The sequence below is a fragment of the Hemiscyllium ocellatum genome, chromosome 16, assembly GCF_020745735.1.
Source record: "Hemiscyllium ocellatum isolate sHemOce1 chromosome 16, sHemOce1.pat.X.cur, whole genome shotgun sequence".
Classification (NCBI taxonomy): domain Eukaryota; kingdom Metazoa; phylum Chordata; class Chondrichthyes; order Orectolobiformes; family Hemiscylliidae; genus Hemiscyllium; species Hemiscyllium ocellatum.
In genome coordinates, this window is record NC_083416.1 from 25,408,138 (window position 1) to 25,434,392 (window position 26,255).

General features: G+C 42.9%; 1 protein-coding gene across 3 annotated transcripts in view; it reads right to left on the reverse strand.

Moving 5' to 3' along the window:
* The window catches only part of cpeb4b (cytoplasmic polyadenylation element binding protein 4b), a 120,974-nt gene that overhangs the window by 37,866 nt on the left and 56,853 nt on the right, over window positions 1-26,255 (reverse strand). For all 3 annotated transcript variants that reach the window (XR_009645534.1, XM_060837083.1, XM_060837084.1), the window contains one exon: window positions 4,224-4,274. Coding sequence is in view for 2 of the 3 variants with exons in the window: in XM_060837083.1 (XP_060693066.1) it covers window positions 4,224-4,274 (51 nt within the window). In the remaining variant the exon portion in view is untranslated. The remainder of the gene's footprint in view (window positions 1-4,223; window positions 4,275-26,255) is intronic.

Here is a 26,255-nt window from a genome sequence, read left to right on the forward strand (position 1 = left end):
ATAGCTGGAAGTGACATTAGTGCAGGAGATCAGGGTGTAGAAATTAGTTTAGGCAAAGGTGATAAAAGATGGGTGAATAAAGTAGTCACTAGCGTGTGGTCTACAAGCCCAATACAAAAAAAAGAGGGACAGCAATAAGAGATTACTTTAATTTATACATAATCTGGAAAAATCAGACTGGAAGTAGCAGCTTTGATGAGGAGCTCACTGGACACTTCTGAATATATTTCTTAGAACAGCAACTTCTGAAATCAAATAACAACCATTTGTTTAATGTTACATCAGTTTGAAATGTAGAAGGTCAAGTCTAAAACAAGCACTTCAAACCTAAGTAAGGGCAACTATATGGACACGAAAACTGAGTGAGCTGAAATGAACACACGTTTGGAGTTATGTGATAGATCAGAGATCCAAGGCAGATTAAGGGAATAATGCAGAATATTCCGAAGTATATTTCTACTATATGAAAAAACGAGAGAAGACCCATTGTGGTTAACTATAGTAGTTGAGGAATGTATCAAGCTTAAGGGTAAAATACAATTGTATAATGATGAATGACTGACCTGAATACAAGGAAGAATAGATAATCACAGAAGTCATACAGTGGAGAAAAAGACCATTTGGCCCATTGTGCCCACATGGTTTTTCAAATAAGTATTACATAAGAAAACATGTTAAAGTTTCATGGAAGTTTGACACTGTTCTCACAATGGCAATTAATGCGGGGTTAATTGCTAATTGATGATTTTTTTTATTAACCAAATGATATGAAAGGACACAGGGTACAGGCAGGAAACATTCTGGACCCAAACATCATCAGCTGCTTTAATTGTGTTTTCTCCATAAGATCAGAAATGAACAATCCTTTTCCTTATGCAGCACAACTTAGATAAACATCCATACACACACAATTGTTGTAATACTCTCCACTTGCCTGGCAGGTGCAGCTCCAACAACACATGTTGTTCAATACCATCCAAGTGTAAGCAGCCCACTTGAATGACAGCCCATCTATCTGCTTCAACATTAAATCTCCACTACTACTGTGCACTGGTAGAATGTGTACCATCCACAAGATGCACAGAAGCAACCCAACAAGGCTCCTGCAACAGAATCTGCTAAAGCTATGATCTCTACCATCTGGGAGAACAAGGGTTGTAACAGCATTGAAAACTGCCATCTGTGTATTCCCTTCCAAACTGCACACAATTTTGACTTGGAACTGTACTGCCATTCCTTCACTATCATTGGTAAATCCTGGAACTCCTTTCCTAACACTAGGGCGCACAGTTCTTTGACAGTAGTTCAAGGCAGTGGTTCACCCCACCATATTTTCACAAGCAGTTGGAAATGGGCAATAATGCTGAACTTGCCAGCAAACCTACATCCTGCAAAAGAATGGGTTGGGGCTGGTGGAGGACAGATCAACCACTATCACGGGGAATAATGGAAGCAGCTCAACAGGCTAAATAACAGCATGTTTTCAATGTTCACTATAGTATTTATGTAGTGGGTTAAGTTACAACTGCACAATCTAAATACAGTATAACTATTCCCTTGTGCATCACTATTTTACTTCCATCTATGTTCCAATTTACAAAACCCAAAATGTCATTTTTTAAAGACCTTATCTATAAGCATGCAGCTACCAGGAAAGCTTTTACAATCTTTTCAGAGCATATACTTCTCATTTATATCAATAATACACTACCTCATGCTTACTTACATTAAGTAACATTACTGCCTATTTTGGGAGAAAGTAAGGACTGCAGATGCTGGAGATCAGAGTCAAAAGGGGTGGCACTGGAAAAGCACAGCAGGTCAGACAGCATCTAAGGAATAGGAGAGTCGAAGTTTCCAGCATAAGCCCTTCTTCAGGAATGTTGGGGATGGGAGGGACTGAGATAAACTGGGGAGGGTGCTGGGAGGAAGGGAGCTTGGAAGGCCATAGGTAGACGTAGATGTGGGGGTGATGGCGATAGGTCGGAGCAGAGGATGGAATGGATAGGTGGGAAGGAAAATGGAGAGGTAGGACAGTTCAAGACAGCTGTGCCGAGTTGGAAGGTTGGATCTGAAATGAGTTAGGGTGAGGAGAGATGACGAAACTGGCGAAATCGATTTTGACGCCATGTGGTTGGAGGGCCCCATGTCGGAAGAGGCATTCTTACTGCAGGCGTCGGGTGGCTAAGATTTGGCAATGGAGGCAGCCCAGGACTTGCAAGTAGTCGGCCACAGGGCAGTGGGGTTGTTTGGTGCATGTCCTAGAGACGTTCCCTGAAACGTTTCACGAGTTGGTGTTCTGTCTGCCCAGTGTAGAGCAATGGACACATTAGATGTGGTGTTTGGATGTGCAAGAAAATCTCTGCTGGATGCGGAAGGATCCTTTGGTGTTTTGGACGGAAGTGAGGGGGGGGGGGGCGGGGGTTTGGGCGCAGGTTTTACACCTCTTGCGGTGGCAGGGGAAGGTGCTGGAAGTGGTGGGTGGGTTGGTGGAGGGCGGTGGGAATGGTCTTGGCGGAATGCTGATGGGGTGTGGATGGAAATATATCTCTGGTGATGGGCCTGACTGTAGGTGGTGGACATGGCGGAGGATGATACGCTGTATCCTGATATTGGTTGGGTGGAAGATGAGAAAGGGGAGAGAGGAGGTGTTCTATCCTTCTTGCAGCTGGAGGGGTGGGCTGGGGTTCTAGGGCAGAGGTGTGGGAAGTGGAGGAGATGCACTGGAGGGCTTTGTTGACCTTGTGGGAGGGGAAATTGCAGTCCTTGAAGTAGGTGGCCATCTGGGATGTTCTGCAGTGAAATTGCTCCTTCTGGGAGCAGATATGGCAGAGGCCCCATCACTAGAGATATATTCCCCTCCCCACCCCTATTTGCCAATATAATTTCATGCATGACCAATTTTTTCAGGTATCGACTTGTCCAAAAAACATTCTAATAAGGTACTAAGGTGCCAAGTATAATAAAAATAAAAGTTCTAGAGCTTTTCTTATATACACACTACCCATACACCCAATCCCAGCTAACTTTTTCCCTTTAAAATATTACTGGTGAGCTTTTTATCAGTACAAGGTCCTGTGATCTTTGTCTAGCTGATACTCATCACAGAGTAAGACCTGCAAGATACCTTCAAGGTTGCTGCACAGTGTAATCTTGGTGGCAATATTATCCTCCTTCCAACCTTCAAAAATACATTTGTGACAAAGGTTACAACAAACTCGCAAAAAATAACTGGTTTTCAGGAAGGTTTGTCAATTCTAAATCTTACTAACTACGAACGGGTCATTCTGAATTTTAGAAATACTTTGGCAGTCCTACTAGAGGAAATTTAAAAGATTCCAAGGTTTATAAATTCATAAGAATTTAAGTTTGATGTATACTCTTACCCAACAAACTGATCTTTTTCATCATGCATTTCATGGTCTTATTCATCTTTTTTATTGGATGCAAGTTAAGAACTAGTTACTTGGGCACATTAGAGATAGATCTATACTTCTTAGAGGAGAGGAGAAATTTGATGCAGCTGTTCAAAATAGTGAAGAGTTTATAGAATAATTAAGATAAATGTATTTCTGTTTGAGGGGCAATATTGTTATGATCTAGAATGCATGTGAAAATAGATTAAACAACTTTCATATAAGTCTTGGATGCATACTTAAAGAGGAAATAGCTGAAAGGCAGGGAGATGAACTAATTAAACAACTTCAAACAACAGAACAGGCACAATAGAATGATATATGACAGAAGTTGCTTCATCCATGATGCGATTCCAAGATGAGAAATAGAATTCCCATAGTAGAGTCTGAGGGAGTGTGACTATTTAATCATGACATGAATCTCCCTCTCACACAGCTTATTCCTGTTGAACAACGTATATACTCAGTGAAGTTCTGAAATTTGTCATTACATAAAAGTTTAAGAAATCAGTGTTTGAGGTACCTTTCACCGTGTACTCTGTAGCTTTCACCTTTGGTGCTGCAAGTTTGTAGTCAGTAGCAAAGTAGGTTTAAATGGCACAGATCTTAAACAGAAAATGAAGGGCTATACTTTTAGTCATCTTCAGAATGAAACTTACTAAACCAAGATATTCACTGTTTGGAAAAGATTCAATTTTTATTATTGCATCATGGCGACATGCTGCTAACTGGACCTTTAATGCTTCCATTTAGCGAACCAATTTCAGCTTTAAAAACTGGCACTGTAAAGTTGCAATAAATACTTACCATTAATAGGAAGAGGACTCTCTGATCCTGGATGTGCGTAGTTTAGACGACCTACATGAAATTAAAGAAAGTCATATGAGGTATGAACCGAGAAGCCCATTTTAGGTTCACCCATTCTAGCAGAAAACCTCACAATGAAACTTCAACATCAACATTTAGGATCTTTTGTTCCCAAATGGTTGGAATACAAGTTGGAGATCGACTGCACAAATATAGAATTACTTTCAAGTTATTTACCATTTATTAAAATTTGAAATTCAGAAAACTCAGTTTTACCTTAAGGCAGGCTCAAATCCATAATAAAGAGGCATACTATATAGCCATTCATACTTTATGGTTGCTTGAAAAAAATTCATTCATGAGGATGCTAATGTCGCTGGCTGAGGCAGCATACACTGTCCATCCTTAATTGCAAAGAATGCATTTAAATATCACTTAACTGTGTCTGGAGTACTTGTTCGTCAGTTAGATAAGGAAGACATATTTCCTTCCAAGGACATTAATGACAGCTTATGGGCATTTATGACAACTGACAGAGATTATTACACAGCCACCTTTAGGCTAGATTCTTTAATATTTAATTTCACTATCTGTCACAGTGAGATTTGCATTCATGAATATCGTCAAAAGTCACATACCACCACGGTATAGTCCAACAGGTTTATTTGAAATCACAAGCTCTTAAAACAGTGCTCATTCATCAAGTGAAGTAACTTCACCTGGGGGCAGCAATCTGAAAGCTTCTGATTTCAAATAAACCTGCTGGCCTATAACATGATATCGCGTGACTTCTGACTTTGTCCGCCCCAATCCAACACCAGCACCTCCACTTCACAAATCTAGATAGTTAACTTGACGTTCCGCATTGCTTGCCCGGTAACATTACCACAACAGCACCAAAATGAAATACAGCAAACTTTGTTTTAACTGGCACTCTTGATAAACTGGCAAAAGTTATATATCTCAAATATCCTGATCTAACATGCCAGAGTATTTATTTTCTTACTTGGAATCTTGCTTCATTTCAATGATAAACCACGTCCATCTTTTACAAGTTTATGCACTCTTGGAAGCCAGAGAGAACTTCCTCTTGACTACAAATGGGGCCTGACTCCATAATAGCACTGCACAAAGTGCAACCATGTGAATATCCTTTGCAAATGTGTTGCAAACTCTTTACGGTAACACAGCCATTCTTGTTGATGATAATCTTTTATAGAATGTTTCATAGAATTGTGTTGACCTACTCACTTTTTCAGGATTACAATGACCACTCTCCCATCAGTTACTGTTCTGCAGCCCATTCTAACAGAAAGAGTTTCTGAACTTGATTGTTCGATTAGGTGCTATACAGCTGCTTTTTCGTTTTAATTTGGAAGCTGGAGCAGTTCCAGATGATCATTCATTGAAAGTGAGCTAACATTTCCCTCCACCCCGTTTACTTGCTGCCACTGTAAATAAAACACAATGGTGACATGTATACGCTTGCGTTATGTTTCTATTACTTACTGTGTGCTTTTACACTGATTTCAGGAGTGCATTCATGCTTCTCCATAGATTTTTTTTGGGGAATGTTGATGTCTCAAAACTTCACTTGGCAAGGATTTACTGCAGTTATGCGTACCTCTTGATTATCCAGAATTTAAATCAACTGGCACACTCCTGGTTCCATAGGTTCAGGTTAATAAACACTTGCTGAATTGATATATATTTGCAGTAGGATTTAACGCTGCATTGGATTTGACTTAAAATTTCTTATACCTGATCAGTTTTTTGCAAAAGGTATTCCTATAAATATTTAGTTTACTTTTATATTCAGCCATGAAGACAATGCAGAACAATTGTGAAGTTCCTTCAGGTAAGGGATCGCAGATATAAACAGCTTTTTTTCCATTCACAGGATCTGGATGTTGCTGGCAACAGCCTAAATAATTATGGCAAGCCTCCTTAAACTGTTACATTTGGTGCAGGAAAGATACTCTTACAGTGCTTTTAGCTAACCATTTATTACTGTGCAACTGCATTATCAATCTGAACAATCTTACAGTAGTAGCACACAAGTTGGCCTGCAAGTCACTCCCTGCAATAAAAGGATCTATTGTGTTTCTCAAAAAAAAAGCTTGTTGGTAGTGAGTTGCAGGATTTTAACTTGTGTATATTTCAAGTCAATACAGTGTCAGACTTTGGCATCAAGTTTTGGTGGGAGATTGGTGGGGGGGCGAGCGAGTGGAATAATTTGTTGAAGGCATTGTTTTTGTGCCCCTGCTGGGTGATCCTTGTCCTTCTAGGTAATAAGGGTCATGGAATTAGAAGGTACTGTTCAGAAGTCTCAACAAGTTTCCACTGTGCATCTCCTCCAAAGCACAAAATGTAGTCTTTGCAAGTCAGCAATTGACACAATAAAGTGGCAGTGATAGATACAATGCAAATCAGGGCTGCTGTGTCTTGGACAGTGTCAAGTTTTTACATGTTGAAGTTGCACTCGAGCAAAACAAGTGGACAAACTCCACCACACTCTTGACTTGTCCCATGTAACTAATGCCAGATCTCTGGGTGTTCAGGACGCAAGTCACCTGCCAATTGCTGCCTTCCCTCTGACTTGCTCTTATAGCCACAGTGAGAGATTGATCCAGTTAAATATATCTGGCTACTTGTAACCAGAATATTAATGACACATTTAAAAAAACAAGGGATTGGAAGTCAAATTGAAAGCCCAGGGACTATCATTATTCACCACAAATCTACTTGCCACCAACTCTTGGGTGTCTCATTAACAACGATTTCCAAACAGAACAAATTACAATGAAAAAGCAACACCCATCTTGAATCCAATGCCTGTTGCCCTGCAAATGGAATCCACAATCAAAGCTTGTATTTTGAGACTCTGGCTGGAAAGGAAAATCAAGTTGATTTGATCAGTCACTAAGAAACAACAGTTTAATTAAAATTGGAAACCAAACCACCAGCAAGAAACTGAATCTAGTTGAAAACTATAAACCTTAGAAGTTGATCAAGTTCAAAGGGCAGTAAAGACAGCATTGAGGAAGTTTTATCTTGGTGAAGAATACACTGTGGAACTCTTCTTTGAGAAGACAGTTGTAACATATAGAAAATTACTGAAGACTGCATGTAATGTTTGTTCTGTCAAATTTATGTACAGTAAGAATTGGTTTAAACAGTGGAATTTTGTTATTTCGTTTCTCAACAAACAAGTTGATTTTCAGCTTTTTTTTTCAAAATAAATTGTTCCTGAACATCCTAACAAACTTTGGATTTTCATTTAGGAGTACACTTTCCCAAGTTTTGGTTCAGTCCAGTAGTCACTTAGTTGAGTGTATAGATTCTATACACTTTATAAACACAGACAGAAATCGCTCGCACTGCTCCTCTTCTATTGGGAAACAATGCCCCACACATTGAATGCAGATCAATATTCTTAGAATGTATCACCACTTCAGGGATTCCTGTACAGATGGTCCCCAACTTAAACTAAACAAATAGGGTAACAAACAAAGCAGTATGATTAAACCATACAGGAGAAAAAGATATCAATTATTGTACCGACTTATCTGATCACTCCTGCTAGAAAAACCACATGCCTGGCTACAATAATGTTAATAGAATACAACCCCCAAAAGCCTACTGGCTCTAAATTCCCCTATATCACTTGGGTGAAGTACAGCAAAATGCAATTGTAGTCTATGGAATCACAGTGATGCAACCAGCATTTTTGAAAAACAAAAAAAGAAGAGTGGAGAAATAAATAGATAGTCCATGCTTTCACAAACTTATTCGGAGCACAAAATGGTTTAGGAATAGTTCTCTCTTCTGGCCTCTGTCCATGTCTTCCACCTCAATTTCACATGAAGCAACAACATGCTTCAAATGAATATTCAGAAATAATTCATATGATATACTAAAATGTTCTTAAACAAAAAGAGGAACAAAACAAAAACACTAACTTTACTCAAATCTCAGTCTTAAGTTAGCAAGTTTAATAAATTTGATTTCAGATGACTGTACAGGGAAAAAAAATCAAAATTATTTTCCAAAGTTAGATGCTTGAAGTAATAGTTAAACCAGTTCAAGTATTAAAAAAAACTCACTGATTCAACTCACTAAAGGAAAGCTCTGAACAAAACATTCATTGGTTGCTTCAAAGATATTCAGGTTAATTCAACAAAGCATGCTGGCATGATACACTTCTCAAATCAACAACCTATTCACATAAAGGAAAATTAAGTTTCAATAGTAGAGTGGCCTATTTTTTCTATAACACTGAAGTATTGTCTACTCTGAAGTTATTATTCCTCCTCGCTGTACTGAGCCCCAAATGTTTTCTGCCTTTCTTAAAAAAATGTGCTGACTCATATGGAGATACAGTTTCACTTTACGTACATAGTCAAAGAGTTTATTCTTGATTTGGATTCAGATTCCTGGGATGGTAGGACTAATGCATGAAAAGAGACTACATGAGTTGGGACTATAAAACAAAAAGTTGGCACAATCTTATTTGACCATGGGGCTGCTCTCTCGTTAGAAACAAACACATTACTGGCTGATTAATATATAAATGCATCCAATTCACTCATTTCCTTTAGGGGAGAAAATCTTACCTTAGCTGGCCTATATATGACCTACCTAGAGTGTAGAAGAATGGAAGCCAATCTCTGAGAATCCATAAAATTCTAATTGGACTAGACAGGGTAAATGCAGAAAAGACATTCCCAATAACCAGAAAGTCTAGACCAGAGGTCAACATTTAAAGGAAACAGGATAGACCACTGAGACGAGGAAACATTTCTTCACCCACAAAGTGGTGAACCTGGGGAACCCGTGGTTGAAAATAAAACATCAAGTGTTTTCAAGGAGGGATTAAATGGATCAAAGATTATGGGAATCAAGTGGGAACAGGGTACAATGCTCCCATTTTGTTTCAATGGATGGAGACCTTATTTTCCTGGCCTATCAGTAGAGGTCAAACTTCGTATGCCAGATATGAATTAGAGTTAAATGAATCTTTAGAGCAACATGAGTAAACCAACTTAGATAATAAGCATACTAATTGCATATACATTTATAGAACATTAGGTCACTTGATCCATTATGGCTGCCTTTGCATTTCAAGACTACTTCAAACTCTTTCCCTGCATTTATTCATATTCTTTCCAAAATTCAGTCTTTTATAAAAGTAAAAAGATGCTACTTCATATTATACTTGTGCTCAAGAATTTATATTCTGATAACCTTTTATACAAACTCAATTAATTCCATCAAACTTTCCTCTTTCTCCTTCAATCTGAAGGACTTAGCTCACTGATCTTAATTCATGTGTTTATGAGATGTAATCAATAGCGAGCTTTGAGAAGATTTTAACTCAGGTTGAACTTCTGGATGTAGGTTTGCTTGCTGAGCTGCAAAGTTCGTTTTCAGACATTTCATCACCATACTAAGTACCATCAGTAAGCCTCCAGATGAAACACTGGTGGCATGGCCCATTTTCTATTTGAGAGCTTAGGTTTCCTGGGGTTGCTGATGCCATTTCCTGTGGTGACTTCATTTCCTGTACTTTTTCTCAGGGGGTGATAAACGGGATCTCAGTCATTGTGCTTGTTGATAGAGTTCCAGTGGAATGCCATGCTTCTAGGAATTCATGTGTCTGTTTGGCTTGTCTAAGGATGGATGTGTTGTCCCAGTCGAAATGGTGTCCTTTCCTCATCTGTATGTAAGGATAGTAGTGAGAGTGCTGTGAATTGGCAAAGTACTGTATGGGATCCATGGAAAATCACATCAGTCAAGGAATATCAGGGAAACTTCAGATCAAAAAAAGGCAGGCAACAGGGAGAAAAATGGGGTCAGATTAATTCACTCCCTCCTTCTCAGCAAAAACTCACCCCTTATATGTATGTTTGAGTTTTGCCCCTCCAAGTAGAAATAAAAAAAAAGGTTAAATCAATTGCAACTATGCTCTAAGAGTGTAGTTGTGGAAGAAGGTGCACTATGAATGGAGATGTGTGTGTACTCACCAGGGTTTAAGCACTAGGGCACTATAAAGTTCACAACAGAAGAACAAACAACTAGTTACCCTTTGTTGCAGGTTTAAGTAAAAAAAAGACTTGCTCGCTGAGGCCAAGAAGCCAGCTAGCAGGAAGACAAGTACTTCCTCCCTGTGTGCTCCTAGCTAACCATCAAAATGAAGCAGGCCAAAAAAGATTTCAGCTACATGCAAAGTCTAGAACCCTGAAATTGATTGTTAGACTATCTGCTCATCACAAACCACCAAGCAATGTTGATTCGTAACTCTTTTTTGAGTTACTTCTCAATTATAATCTGTGTGCATATTTGTAGCATAATAATTTAACTATTAAAATCATTTCTGTCAACTCAAAAACCTAGCTAAATTGGCTCCTCTTGGTCTGGAAAAAAGCATACATAAGAGAAGGATCCCTCTAAACTAACCTTGTGACAAATGAAGAGGGCAGGTGAATTAAGGAAAGCAAATTAATCTCATTTTACAGGGCCTAGGTGTTACAATGGCTTGGAAAGGAACTATCAGTTGGCGATGGTCCCATGCTCTAACCCCATGTCTTTCTTCTAAATAATGGAGTTGTGGGTTTGGAAAGTATTACCTGTTGGCAAATTTCGCAGTATACCTTGTAAATGTTCAAGGTTTGTGCGAAGATTTGTAGCTCGGGTGCTCGTTGTTGTGGTTCTGTTCGCCGAGCTGGAAGTTTTTGTTGCAAACGTTTCGTCCCCTGGCTAGGAGACATCATCAGTGCTCTGGAGCCTCCTGCGAAGCACTTCTTTGATGTTTCTTCCGGTATTTATAGTGGTCTGTCCTTGCCGCTTCCGGGTGTCAGTTTCAGCTGTCCGCTGTAGTGGTTGGTATATTGGGTCCAGGTCGATGTGTTTGTTGATGGAGTTTGTGGATGAATGCCATGCCTCCAGGAATTCCCTGGCTGTTCTCTGTCTGGCTTGCCCTATGATGGTAGTGTTTTCCCAGTCGAATTCATGTTGCTTGTTGTCTGAGTGTGTGGCTACTAGGGATAGCTGGTCGTGTCGTTTCGTGGCTAGTTGATGTTCATGTATGCGGATTGTTAGCTGTCTTCCTGTTTGTCCTATATAGTGTTTTGTGCAGTCCTTGCATGGTATTTTGTAAACTACATTAGTTTTGCTCATGTTGGGTATCGGCTCGTTTGTTCTAGTAAGTTGTTGTCTGAGCGTGGCTGTTGGTTTGTGTGCTGTTATGAGCCCTAAGGTTCGCAGTAGTCTGGCTGTCAGTTCTGAAACGCTCCTGATGTATGGTAGTGTGGCTAGTCCTTTTGGTTGTGGCATGTCCTCGTTCCGTGGTCTATCTCTTACGCATCTGTTGATAAAGTTGCGCGGGTATCCGTTTTTAGCGAATACCTTGTATAGGTGTTCCTCTTCCTCTTTTCGCAGTTCTGGTGTACTGCAGTGTGTTGTGGCTCTTTTGAATAGTGTCCTGATGCAGCTTCGTTTGTGTGTGTTGGGGTGGTTACTTTCATAGTTTAGGACTTGGTCTGTGTGTGTTGTTTTCCTGTGTACCCTTGTGGTGAATTCTCCGTTCGGTGTTCTCTGTACTATAGTAGTGAGAATGTACATAGTACAGAGAACACCGAATGGAGAATTCACCACAAGGGTACACAGGAAAACAACACACACAGACCAAGTCCTAAACTATGAAAGTAACCACCCCAACACACACAAACGAAGCTGCATCAGGACACTATTCAAAAGAGCCACAACACACTGCAGTACACCAGAACTGCGAAAAGAGGAAGAGGAACACCTATACAAGGTATTCGCTAAAAACGGATACCCGCGCAACTTTATCAACAGATGCGTAAGAGATAGACCACGGAACGAGGACATGCCACAACCAAAAGGACTAGCCACACTACCATACATCAGGAGCGTTTCAGAACTGACAGCCAGACTACTGCGAACCTTAGGACTCATAACAGCACACAAACCAACAGCCACGCTCAGACAACAACTTACTAGAACAAACGAGCCGATACCCAACATGAGCAAAACTAATGTAGTTTGCAAAATACCATGCAAGGACTGCACAAAACACTATATAGGACAAACAGGAAGACAGCTAACAATCCGCATACATGAACATCAACTAGCCACGAAACGACACGACCAGCTATCCCTGGTAGCCACACACTCAGACAACAAGCAACATGAATTCGACTGGGAAAACACTACCATCATAGGGCAAGCCAGACAGAGAACAGCCAGGGAATTCCTGGAGGCATGGCATTCATCCACAAACTCCATCAACAAACACATCGACCTGGACCCAATATACCAACCACTACAGCGGACAGCTGAAACTGACACCCGGAAGCGGCAAGGACAGACCACTATAAATACCGGAAGAAACATCAAAGAAGTGCTTCGCAGGAGGCTCCAGAGCACTGATGATGTCTCCTAGCCAGGGGACGAAACGTTTGCAACAAAAACTTCCAGCTCGGCGAACAGAACCACAACAATATCTTGTAAATGGTACACAATGCTGTGATTATTCTGATAGATGGAGTGAATGCCTTATATTACAGATGGGGTGCCATCAGGCTTTGTCCTATATGGCAATTTGCTTCAAGTTTTGCTGGAGTTGTACTCACCTAGGCCTGAAGGAGTACAGGAATACCAAGGTTTAAATCATTACTGAAACTGAAGCAAGCTTTCTCATTTAAAATAATGCAATATCAGCAGATGCAATACTAAATCAAAATAATGTATATTTCCCATTTAAGCCAAAAATAAATAAAACAATGCACACGACACAAACACAATCAACGCAACATCCCAATGGGAAAGGATGCACTATTTCTAAATAGATGTGTTAGACATAGACTTCAAATAGAGGGCCGCCACACTCAAAGGATGTCCTAGGACATTACCCAAAAGTAACAAAGCTTTTGGAACGATATTTTTTCAAGCACAATATTCCTCAATAGCTTGACAAAAAGCTACTGAAAATCTACGTGGAAAGCACACTTGATAAGGTGAAGATAGACCCAGTAGCCATATAGAAAATGGCGCTCGGCGTGTTGGTTAAAATGGTCAATGTTTGTGGGGGATTGGCTATACTAACCGACATGCGGAGCGACACACAAACTGCTAACACAGCAACTTGCAAGGTTCCCTGAAATAAGCTGAATAGACAAGCCCGTTCCCACATGTCCGAGAATAGTATAGTACATAGCACCAGGTCAAGGGGGCTACCAGAAGGATGCTGGTGCCTAAATGTCTAACTTTCAAACAATGCTGATGTCTTAACTAAAGTAGGCGCTAATAGCGTATCTTCAGAAAAATGCTAATGTCTTAACTTGAGGTAATGCTGGCGTCTGTATGTCTGAGCATCCCTGATGTGTACTTTTACATTTAAATATAACTTGATTACATTTAAGTATAACTTGATTAACGTACTTTGTGATAACCCCGTGACACGGGAAACTGTCTGGCGTAAGAATTTCTGTATATAATGACAATGTTTCTAATCGAAAACTGAGCAACTACGGACTAGCACCCGGCGTGGGCTAGCGTGGATCTGCTCCCAAGCTTGTTTGTATACGTGTATACTTGCAAACTTGAATAAAGCCAGTACAGCTGACGCTATTAATCAAGTGGTGGTTCTCTGTTCTCGGACAGGCGTTTGCAAGAAGCCAGCAAGCTCGGGCTGGGCTCCCACATTTTGCTGGCAGTGGTGGGATCCCAACGGAAGGCGGCTCCTGGTGACGGTTGAACAGGGTACGGTCTTGCCGAGGCGAGGTGGACACGGGCCCAACTAGGACGTGAGTATACCGTTTGGGACTCGCGACTAGTGTCTCCCCAAGCCGGGGCGGACCTAGACCCAACTCACCGCAGCAGGAACTGCTACCGGACGGGATCCAGAACGAACCCGTGAACAGCCTTTGAAAGGAACTACCACTCAAGCGCTGGGAACGTTATAGAAGGTAGGAAACTTTAAAAAGTCGCTGGGAGCGCGGGTAGAAATAAGAATAGTTAGATACGTACGGGTTTAAAGTCCCATGAGGTTAGAGTCCTCATAAAAGCACCAAAGTACGTCTGTGTGGGAAGGTTTAAAGTCCTTTGAGCAGGATCTCATAAAAGCACTGCCACAAGGTTTAGGGAACATTTAGGGAACATTATGGGACAGTTTATGGACAAATGTGAGGATCCGGGATCATTAATTGTAACAGTCTGCGCAGAATATCCTGAGGATGCGCAGTCACTCAGGAAATTGTCAGGATGGCTAACAGAAAAATTGGGACCCGACGAATGGCCTGTAGGAGGTACGTGGAAATTGGAGATTGTAGAAAGAGCTACGGAGTTAGTATGGAAAAAGGGAACAGGGGGAAAGAAGGGTAAGAAAATTATGGCCAAATTAAAAAATGCATGCTTAAGAAAGAAAGAAGCTAAAAAACAACACGAGAAGAAGGTTTATAATAGTTGGTTACATAATACTACAAAAAGGGGGTGAAGTGTCACCAAGGATGGGCTTCCTTTGACCCTCCATGAGCTCAAGGTTGCATGTGCAAAATTTGATGAGAATACTAACGAGAACAAACGGTTGGCCAACCCAGTGGTGGAGACGGCATTGTCTGACCTGAGGCTGAGTGCAGGAGGGGAAGATAAGGGAATTAGTTCTCGGAATATGGAATCCCATCCCCACCCTCCACTGGGCACAACACCCCCGAAGGCACGTAGTTAAAGAAGTTTTACCCCAAGCACAGGAAAAAAGGGATATCGGCCTCCACCACAGTGTGAACCCGAACGGCAATTGCCCTACCCCTGGACAGAGGAGGCTGACGAGGACAGTTCAGAGACAGAAGAACCCTCAGGTCACATGTTCCCTATGCGTACTGTTCCTAACCCTCAAGCTGGACGGGTAATAGTCCCTGCCCAGCCGAACGCTCGCCCTCCTGTTGCTGCGGTTCGTCACCTCCCTACCCTAGAAAGTTTTACGCCATGGAAACCGCAGGAAATTTTGGCACTAACTATGAACCTCCCTGACAAAGAAAAGGACCCACAAAAATGGTGCGAATCAGTGGAAAGTATTTGGCAGGCTTACAGAGCAGTGGGAGAAGATATCTGGAACTTTTTGAGGGTTGTGTTTATTGGCTCTAAATGGACAAAATTTTTGGAAATTTTAAATATGCTCCCTGGTGCCAACAGTTGGAATGCCTTTATAGTACAACACCCGAACCAACCACAGCAGGAGCAGGAACTTAAGGAAGCAATGCGGCAGGTCCTCAGAAAACCGGTTGACTTAGCGAAAATCATTGATCTAAGACCGAAAAAGGGGGAGGGAGCCGATGAATACCTACAAAGGTTTAATGAGATTTATGGCACATATTCTGGGGACCTTCTTTTCCCCTGGGGAGCGGGTGCTGTCTCACAACAGTACAATAGCCTCTTGATGAGCACTCTGCCTAAACCCACACAAGACAGATGGAAAACTAATAACTTAAATTGGATCAATTCCTCACAAGGGGATACAGCTAGGGCAATTAAAGCATTATGGGGTGAGGGTGACGGTCCCAAGGCCGAGAAGCCTATTAAATCTGAATTTGCGGTACGGGAAAGTGATCAAACTACCATGGCCCCCTTGCGGCAACCTCCCGCCCCTCCCCAGCAAACTCAGCAGCAAGGGCTGTGGAGATTATCCAGTCCCCAGCTGCACTCTGACAATAGAGGCTACCAGCTGGAACCAGAGGTTTGTGTCCCAGGCTGGCAAAGGGGCGAGTTTCACGCGATGCAGCACCCAACTGGTCCAGCTAGGGGTGGTCCTTATACACCAGGTCCCCCTGACTGGCGTGACCAGGCATGGACTCCTAACTTTTGGAACTCGGGTTACCCTGGTAGGCCCCAGGCAATTCAGTTCACAAATAACTCTAAAGGGAAGGGTTGCTTTAACTGTGGACATCCTAGCCATTGGAGACGAGAGTGCCCTAGACAGCCAAGAGGTCAAAGCATCAGAGGAGGAAGGGGCCGGGGTGCTATAGGCACACACAGAGGTGGGTATGGCAATCACAATCCGTTCCGTGACATGCCACCACCACCACCGCCCCCACCACAATGACCTACGGAGACATTGCTGGTCTTTTCCCAACACCCCCTACCGGAGCCTGTGGTAACCCTATTGATTGAAGGTACCCCTGAACGCTTTTTGGTCGACACCGGGGCATGCGCATCCTCACTAGTAGGGAACCACTATCCTTGCGGTGACAAGATTCAACATTTGAAAGGTTTTGAGGGCAAGTCTGTGCCTTACCAAATTACCAAACTATTGAAAGTTAGCTGGGAAAACGAGGAATGGGAGCATGAATTTGTGATTAACCCCCACATTGGCATCAATATCTTGGGACGAGACATTCTTGGTGGTCTTGGGGTGGTCATCACCTGCACCCCAGAAGAAATCCGCTTGACACAGAAAGGCCAGTACTCCCTCCTCACTCCGGCACTCTTTTGGGCACTTTTCCCTGACTCTGACAGTGAACCCCAGACCCCTTATCGTTACCCCCCTCATGTAACGCTCTGTTATGATAAGTCAGGAATTGACCAGAAAAAGGAGGAGAGGTTCGAATCCTTGTTAGGCCATCAGTATACATTTACACGATTGGCTAAAGTCACTGGGAAACAAGGTACTGCTTGGTACGTTTGGGTGCCGCCAGAACTTTGGAACCAAGGGCCCGGTATTGCCCCACATCAAACTATCTTAGTTCACAAGGGATATGCAGCAAAGGACTTAGGACCCATGGTAGCACAGGCTTAGCCTGGTCAGATCCGAATGTAATTGGGTATCAGGACTTAAGAGACGGCCTTTCTATCATCTACCTCGACCATCCCGAACCGGTATTGTCCACGCTACGGCAGCATGAAGGTGGTTACAGCCAGGTCGAGATTGACCCTGTGGTTTGGGCCACCGACAAGTACTGTGTGGGTTTGGCGAAGGGAGTTGCCCCTGTCAGTGTCATGTTAAGGCCAGGAGCACGGATCCCCAGCGTCAAGCAATACCCTATCAAGAGTCAAGCCGTGGCCCCTCTACGTGGCCTGATTGATCACCTACTGGCTCAGGGAGTTTTGGTCGAGTGTCAATCGCAAGCCAATACCCCTATCCTTCCCGTGGCTAAACCAGGTAAACCTGGCGAGTATCGCTTAGTTCAGGATCTCCGTCAAATTAACAAAATCGTGGTGCCCTTGCACCCTATCGTCCCTAATTCTGCCACCATACTTGCGGCAATCCCTCCAGAGGCCTGTGTGTTCTCCTTGATAGACCTACAAAATGCTTATTTTGCTATTCCCCTAGCCCCTGACAGCCAATATTTGTTTGCCTTTACCTTTTTGGGCAAGCAATATACATGGACGAGACTACCACAGGGATTCTGCGATTCCCCCACAATGTTTTCTCAGATTCTCCAAAGACAATTAGACCAGATCCAGTTGCCTTGTCGATCCACCCTGGTACAATACGTGGACGACCTTTTACTTGCCAGCCCTGATGCCCTGTCTAATGAAAAGGACACTAAGCATCTCCTCAACAAACTGGCCGAGTTGGGTTATGTAGTTAACTATGGCAAGGTCGTCGTCGGCCAACGTAAAATTAAGTTCCTCGGGGTGGAGATTTCAGCACATGAGCGTAGGTTGGCCCCGGATAGGATTGGTCCGATTGTTAATACTCCGGCCCCTACCACGGCTAAGCAGATGAGACGGTTTTTGGGATTAATTAACTTCTGCAGACAATGGATTCCTAACATTGCCCCCTTAGCAAAGGTTCTCACCCCCTTTACCACTGAGCGGCAGCCCTTCACTCTATCTGACGCGGCACTTGAGGCGTTCAACCAGTTGAAGCAGGCGCTAACAAATGCTCCTGCTTTAGGGAGACCCCTCTACAATAGGCCTTTCCAGCTTTTTGTGGCCACTAGTACGGGTTGCGCGGTCGCAGTTTTGACCCAGGACCATGGAGGTTCCCGCAGACCGGTGGCATATTTTTCTACTAAGTTGGATTCTGTGATTAGTGGTCAGCCTCATTGTATTCAACAACTGGCTGTCACGTATTTGATGGTGTTGGCTGCAGCAAACACCACACTCCAACAACCGGTCACTGTTTTTAGTCCTCATGCAGTATTTTCTATGTTGGGCCAAATGCAGACGCAACACCTGACATCTGCCCGCCAGTCTCGCTCTGAAATCTTTCTTTTAGGGAACCCCTTGTTGACCTTCAAATATTGTGCAAATATTAACCCGGTAAGGTTTATGTCTGACATTCCTGCTGAGACTCTTGTCCCCGTTCACGATTACGCCCAGGAAATCATACTGGACACTAGGCCCAGACTTGACTTGACTGACCGCCCCCTCCCACATCCCGATGTCACTCTGTTCGTGGATGGTAGCTCCTCTGTAAACAAGAATGGAGGACGGGTGGCTGGATATGGTATAGTAGATGTGGGGGGCAGGATTGTGGAGCAGCGTCGCCTCCTACCCGCGGTATCCGCTCAAAAAGCTGAATTAATTTCATTAACTAGGGCATGTGAGCTAGCCTCCGGACTTACAGCTAATATTTATACTGACTCTAGATATGCCTTCGGGGTCGCCCATGATTTTGGGACACTGTGGGAAAATCGAGGTTTCCTCACCTCATCTGGGACCCCCATCGCACACAGGGAGGCAATTATTAATTTGTTACAGGCCATTCAAAGTCCTCGCGAATTGGCCATTATTAAATGTTCCGCACACTCTGCCGGAACAGATCCAGTTTCTATGGGAAACAGACAGGCAGATGAAATTGCTAAACAGGCTACGGGGCTCCCATGCTCCTCTATGATGGTTCAGAGGAAATCTATTAGGGCCTCGGTTCCTGACAAGCAGCCTCCCTCCACCGCTGATATTGTTGCCTTACAGGGGGACGCCCCTGATAATGTACTTCATGAATGGACTGATCTGGGATGTTTCAAAGACGTTGACGGTCTTTGGAAAACCCCAGCAGGCCAGGTGTGTATGACTGATGTTTTAGCCGTCTGGGTGGTCGATGTCGTCCATCACTTAACGCATTGTGGGGCTAGACAAACTGCAAATTTAGTCTGGGAATCTTGGTGGCATCCCAGTGTCTTGCAATTGGCTAGAGCACAAAGCAAAAAATGCTTGACATGTATGCAGCATAACCCCGGCAAGGGGGTCCCATGTGAACAGGGTAGAACCCCGCTGCCTGAAGGCCCCTTCGACACGTTGCAAATGGACTTCATTGAGCTACCCAGAACGGCCAAGTGTAAATATGTTTCAGTTATTGTCGATGTTTTTAGTAAATGGATTGAGGCTTATCCTGCAGCCGATAACAAGGCTGACACTGTTGTTAAGACTTTACTCAAGGAGATTATCCCTAGATTTGGTGTGCCGCGGACACTCAGTTCCGATAATGGCCCTCACTTTGTGGCCCTTGTTAGTCAAGAACTGTGTAAAGTTCTAAATATCAAGCAGCAGTTCCACTGTGCCTACCATCCTCAGAGCGCGGGTTTGGTTGAACGTGCTAATCAGACCTTGAAATCCAAAGTGGTCAAACTGTCAGCTGACAACGGTCTCTCGTGGCTTCAAAATTTGCCCATTGCCTTGTTTCAACTCCAGGTGTCCCCGGCAGGGGCCCACCGTCTCTCCCCCGCCGAGATTTTGGATGGGCGGCCCCTCCGCACTCCCTTTAGCTCTGACTTCTCTGATTCTCCTGTTGACATCCATCAGATGTCGGATGGGATGATCTCCTATGTTTTATCCTTAACTGATGCCTTACGTATGAACCATGCGATGGTTAAAGCTACCAGGCCTCTGCAGTCGGATTTGCCTTTGCCTCCAAACATCCGACCTGGCACCTTTGTATTGATCAAAAACTTTGCCAGAAAGCACGGCTTGGAACCCCGGTGGCAGGGCCCTTTCCAAGTCCTCCTTACCACCCCTACTGCTGTTAAGGTTGAAGGTCGTAAAGCCTGGATTAGCCTACACTATTGTAAGCTTGTTGGGGAGGAATGATAATAAGGGGCAGCTACTGCTGTATGTATTTTCTCTTCCCTTGACATGGGTGCCACTAAGGAAGGAAGACTGAAGAAAAGTGAAACGATGAAAACTACCCTCTTCCTCGTCGGTCTCTGCCTAACAGCGACAGGGACATCAACGCAGACCAGTAACACCACCAGCGGTGCACCTCCTACTCTCCAAGGGCCTACAAGCAACTCTAGGGCAGTCACCGCGGATACGTGGACAAGAACAGGCACCCCTGCGATGACTTCACACTCTACAGATGTTACTACTAATATGACTAATGGTTTTGTGAGTATGGCATCAAGCATTGTTTCTGGTGGCCCTAATGGTGCAGTAAAAGCCCCGAGTGACCTCGTGAGTACTATGAGTGACAATATGACTACCAGCACCCACCCAATGAGTTTACCACTGCCCAGAGTGACAGATACCCAGTCCAATAAACTAAGAGAGTTCAGTCAGGCCCTAGCTATCCCTTGCAACCTTACTGGGGATTGGTGGGTATGGACATAGGAGAATAGTATAACGCTGAGTAACACAGGCCCCACTAGAATAGTTCAGGTCAGATTGAACGTCACGTGTGATCATCATGGCTCAGATAACAGTGGTTTTAACCAGACAATTTATCCCTTGGTCGGCTTTCCCGACTACTCCAATGCCACTTTTAACTATAGCAGCATAGTCATCCAAAACATTGCATGGTCGCAGGATTGCGTAAATCATTTACAAAACTTAACAGGACTTAGACAGTGGTGCCCTGAAAATAATATCACAACTCTGGATGCCAGGACAGAATGTCCCCGTAAAATAACAATTCATAACACGGGCACCTGCCAGGAAGTAATGTATGTGTGCCTACGCGGAAATGGCACCAAATCTGGTGACACCTATACGCACCTAAGTGATACACGCACTTGTTTCCATGCATTTGTGAATAATACAGCAGCGGACCCCAGAAATTATTTGTTCAACTTTCCCGGTTGCTTAAAATCCAAAAACCTCGCCCGCCTACCGCACCGTCTCCTTGAGACCCACCGAAAGAAACGAAGCGATCCACCAAAAGCAACGAGTCTTATCGGCAACACCTTTACTGACTTCCTTGAAAAATTAAAAAATCATCTTGACAATCAGACTAATGAAGGAAAGAATACCAAAATAGTCTGCGTCCCAGGCCCACACTCGATAGGGTCCGGGTTCCTCATGATGGTGGCCCCTACTGGTCGGGATGAACGCTGTAGTCTTACCTATAGGCGTACCCAACAAACCCCAAAACTCATTCCCTATAGAGACATTTCTGACCAGTACCCGATCCAGTATGGTTACCTCAGGCGTTGCTATGACACCTGGCAAGTGATACCGAAAGGTTTTGCAGTCGCAGTGGTGCCAGAATTTAAATGGTGCATCCGCAGTGCTACAGGAAAACATGCCATGGGAGACTTAGAAGACAACAGATGCCAGGTAATAATATCTCATGACCAAACCAAGTCAGACCCCTTTGGGGGCCTCCCGGAGGACGATTGGGACCATTGTGTTAACGAAAAGACTCGTCCCAACGCACCTACAAGCCGCATGGGTGCTGTTCTCTTTCATGCTAAACACTGCATTACGCCTGCACTTAATGGGACATTTTGGTTATGCAATCACACAGCCTATGAATACCTACCAATTAACTTTAAGGGCACCTGTGCGCTGATATATCACCTCCCAGCATTCCGGTTATTGAATTCAACCCCAGAGGTTAACAGCGAGTGGAAAAAGTGGCACGATCTTAATTCAAATTACAAACTTCATACTCGAGGCAAGAGAGACTTGTTCCACCAACAGTCATTTTGGAGCAGGTTCTTTGGCGCCCTTCTGCCCAATTATGGGGTTATGCAAGCCCTGGACCAGGTCCGGGATCTCAGTCACGAACTTGAGGAAATGGCTAAGGCTACTGCTGATGCCCTGGGTCATTTGGAACACGAGCAGGCTGCCCTACAAATGATGACCTTACAGAATAGGATGGCTTTAGACTATCTCCTAGCCAGCCAAGGGGGAGCGTGTGAATTATTGGCCCGGAGTGCTGTACCTATATTGAGGATGAAAGCTCTGCTGTATATAATGACACTTTAATAATTAACGACGTTGCCACTAAGGCATATGGTCTGGACCATACAGGCTCAGATGAGGCCTGTGCCTGGTGGAACCTACTGTGTCCACTGTTGGGATGGCTAAAATCCATTGGGCTGGACATTCTCTCCATCCTGGCCATCATTCTTGGCATCTGTATTTGTATCCGAATCGCTTGGGCCCTTATCAAAAGAAGCTGTCAGACTTGTTCCGAACGACGCCGACATGACAAAGAGTCAAGCCCGATATGGACACAGAAGGAAGGGCTGATATCTACACTTTCGGCTGATGACGGTTCAGATGTAGAAACAGGCAAGGAGTTTGCCCGACTTCAACGTATTAATATCTGAGGTTTATCATAAAATGATAAAAAGGGAGGAATGATAAGGTGAAGATAGACCCAGTAGCCATATAGAAAATGGCGCTCGGCGTGTTGGTTAAAATGGTCAATGTTTGTGGGGGATTGGCTATACTAACCGACATGCGGAGCGACACACAAACTGCTAACACAGCAACTTGCAAGGTTCCCTGAAATAAGCTGAATAGACAAGCCCGTTCCCACATGTCCGAGAATAGTATAGTACATAGCACCAGGTCAAGGGGGCTACCAGAAGGATGCTGGTGCCTAAATGTCTAACTTTCAAACAATGCTGATGTCTTAACTAAAGTAGGCGCTAATAGCGTATCTTCAGAAAAATGCTAATGTCTTAACTTGAGGTAATGCTGGCGTCTGTATGTCTGAGCATCCCTGATGTGTACTTTTACATTTAAATATAACTTGATTACATTTAAGTATAACTTGATTAACGTACTTTGTGATAACCCCGTGACACGGGAAACTGTCTGGCGTAAGAATTTCTGTATATAATGACAATGTTTCTAATCGAAAACTGAGCAACTACGGACTAGCACCCGGCGTGGGCTAGCGTGGATCTGCTCCCAAGCTTGTTTGTATACGTGTATACTTGCAAACTTGAATAAAGACAGTACTGCTGACGCTATTAATCAAGTGGTGGTTCTCTGTTCTCAGACAGGCGTTCGCAAGAAGCCAGCAAGCTCGGGCTGGGCTCCCACGCACTCTCTGGTATCCTGAACTCACCCTCTGCATTATGATCTAATAACAAAGTCAATTGTTTGCTGACTCTATTTCTGTTGCAGTTTTCTTTAAAAGAAACATCCTAGTACACATTATCCTTTAAACATGTCCTGTCTCACCCAAATTAAAGGATTTTCTGTGGTGTGGTGCATCCCTCCATGATGACCTTCAATTTAGTAATTACTAGTTATGATGTTGTCCACAATCACAGCTTAACCATTTGCCCAGATTTCATGCAGACTACAGTATCTCTCAGATTTACCGGAAATGTTCCAACAGTCCATCTCTTTGCAATTTCAGGGTATTAAATTTGGCCTCTCTTATATAATCAGCTGTTCATAGGCATGCACCTTCACTTCTGGTCTTCTGTCAACACATTCAATAATAATTCCACCTTCTAACAATACTCCTAGTACAATTGCTCTTAGTAGCATTTAAGCCATTTATTTTTCTCGATGGTGCACGCAGGAACATCATGTAATTAAGATGGCTAAAGGAATGTTATCCTTTATTAAGGGAGTAATTTATCAAAATTAAAAATATTAATGTTCTGTACAACTGAAACATGAGAGACCACATCTCAAAATTGTGTACACATTTTTGGTCTTCTTACTGAAGGAAGGATTTAAGCATGTTGAAAGCAAGACGACTTCTGACATTGAAAACTTGAATAATTGGGTTGCCTAGAGTTAGGTTGAATAGGCTGGACTTGTTTCCACTGGAGTTTAGAAGAGTGAGGGGTAAGTTGATTTAAATATAAACATTCTGGATGGACATGACAAGGTGGATGCGGAAGACAGGTTTGCCCTTCTGGATCAATCTAGAGCTAGAGGGTACAGTTTTAAAATTAGGGTTGACTTTTTACAGAGACATGGAGAGATTCCCTTCAAGATGATAGGAAGATTTTAGAATTCTGCCTCAGAAGTAAATGCTTTTAAGACTGAAGTGGATAGAATATTATTCAGCAAGAGAATCAAAGGTGTCAGGAGTAGAAGGTAGTGTGGAATTCTGAATACAAAGATCAGCCATGATCCTTCTGAACTATGAAGTTCTGAAAGATTCCAAGGCCCACGTATGCTCCTATGTTTTTTTTCTAGGAATCATACAGAATGCCAGTGAACAGGACTCACTATAACTTGACAGTACTGTCAATGATATGCTTCACCACTTTATTATTCAATTGCTCAATTTTATGTGACTAGATCCACTAGTAACACAGAGCCTTGATCGGACTCACTGGCTGTAGTTCATTTGGCTTGTTGACCACATATTTCTGTCACTGTTTGACAAAAATGTAGTTCTCTGTTGTAGTTTCAAACTGTCTGACTATGCATCGTGCTGTTTCTGGCATATTCTTCTGCATACCACACAGAATCAAAGTTATCAGCCTGGTATGATGCCTTTAGCAAAGCGAGATTTACTAGTCCATGAGGTTACAGATTCTGGTTGAATACAATTCTGCTGCTGCCACTCCACAGCAGCGTATGTCTGACATTTTTCAGTTGCAACATTTCAACCGAATCTATTGCATTTAACATGGAACATGCTTTTATCTCCACAAAAAGTGTAATAGTCATTCCTAAGTTATACTCTCATGAATTAATGCATTAAACAGGTGACTGTCAAGAACCAATGTAAGAACCACGTGAGGGGTTTTTAGAACTGTCTTGATCAGTCAAATTATTTTAAGCATACAGCTTTCACATTTCAAGTAAAACAGTTGATTCAATAATGAAGCTATCGGCCAAGTTTTCCTTGAGTGAGATGGTGAGGAATTTTATTATCCAAACCAGGAAAAAATTGCAATGTACAAGTTTGTTTTCTAAAAAAAAAGACGGTTTGGTACAGACTGGGACAAGCAAGGCTATACCTTTTACAAGTCATTTGGAAGCATGACGATTTTAAACCAGAGTACGCAGTTAAGGACTCCCATTAGCGAATCAACAAGAAGCCTCCAATGTTCTGCTTGCAGATTTGGCTTTGGTTACATCACATGGGTCTCATTAACCTTGCCTATGATCTGGTAACCACAACAGTCATCTGTGACTGTGCTTCTATGTTTTTACAATTATTCTACAGTGGCACACTGCAGTCTTGGACTTGCAGTTTAATGTTCTCAGTCAGATTGCTATTATTCCATACTTCCTTACTCAGCTTGGACACAACAGTTAGAGCTTTTGCAATTCACAAGGTAATTTCAGCACCAGGTGATACAGCCAATAATTAAAGAAATATCTATACGAACCTCCAGCATCACATTCACAATTCTAACTGGTTGCCATGGTCCAATCTTGGACCATGACAGCTGTCTTCCTGATTCTGATGACAAAACCAAACATTTATAGGTGCAAGATTGTTAATTTGCTGAAGGCGTTCCTTAATATGGTATGCTCAATAGCACTAAGCAGATGTAAACAAGCTGCTGACACGCAACATGGATCAACAGAACTCATGTCTAGGAATCAACGTGAAAATTTACCCCACATTTTTACTATTGTTTCTATAATCATCTTTTACTATAGTTAACTTCTAACTATCCACCAGTCAGCTAGTCTAAAGATCCAAATGATTCACACACACTACCAAATTTAATTTTCAAACAAATTGAAGTCTGCCAATTCAAATGTTAATCACATTTAAAGCGATTAAGGGATTCATGTAACTGTCAAAAAAATTAAGTTTTAACTTCAGCCATGTCAGCATGGGCAGATACCCAGTCCTTTACAACTCAGAGGAGATAAAAGGAAAATTTTCTCTAATGTATTAAG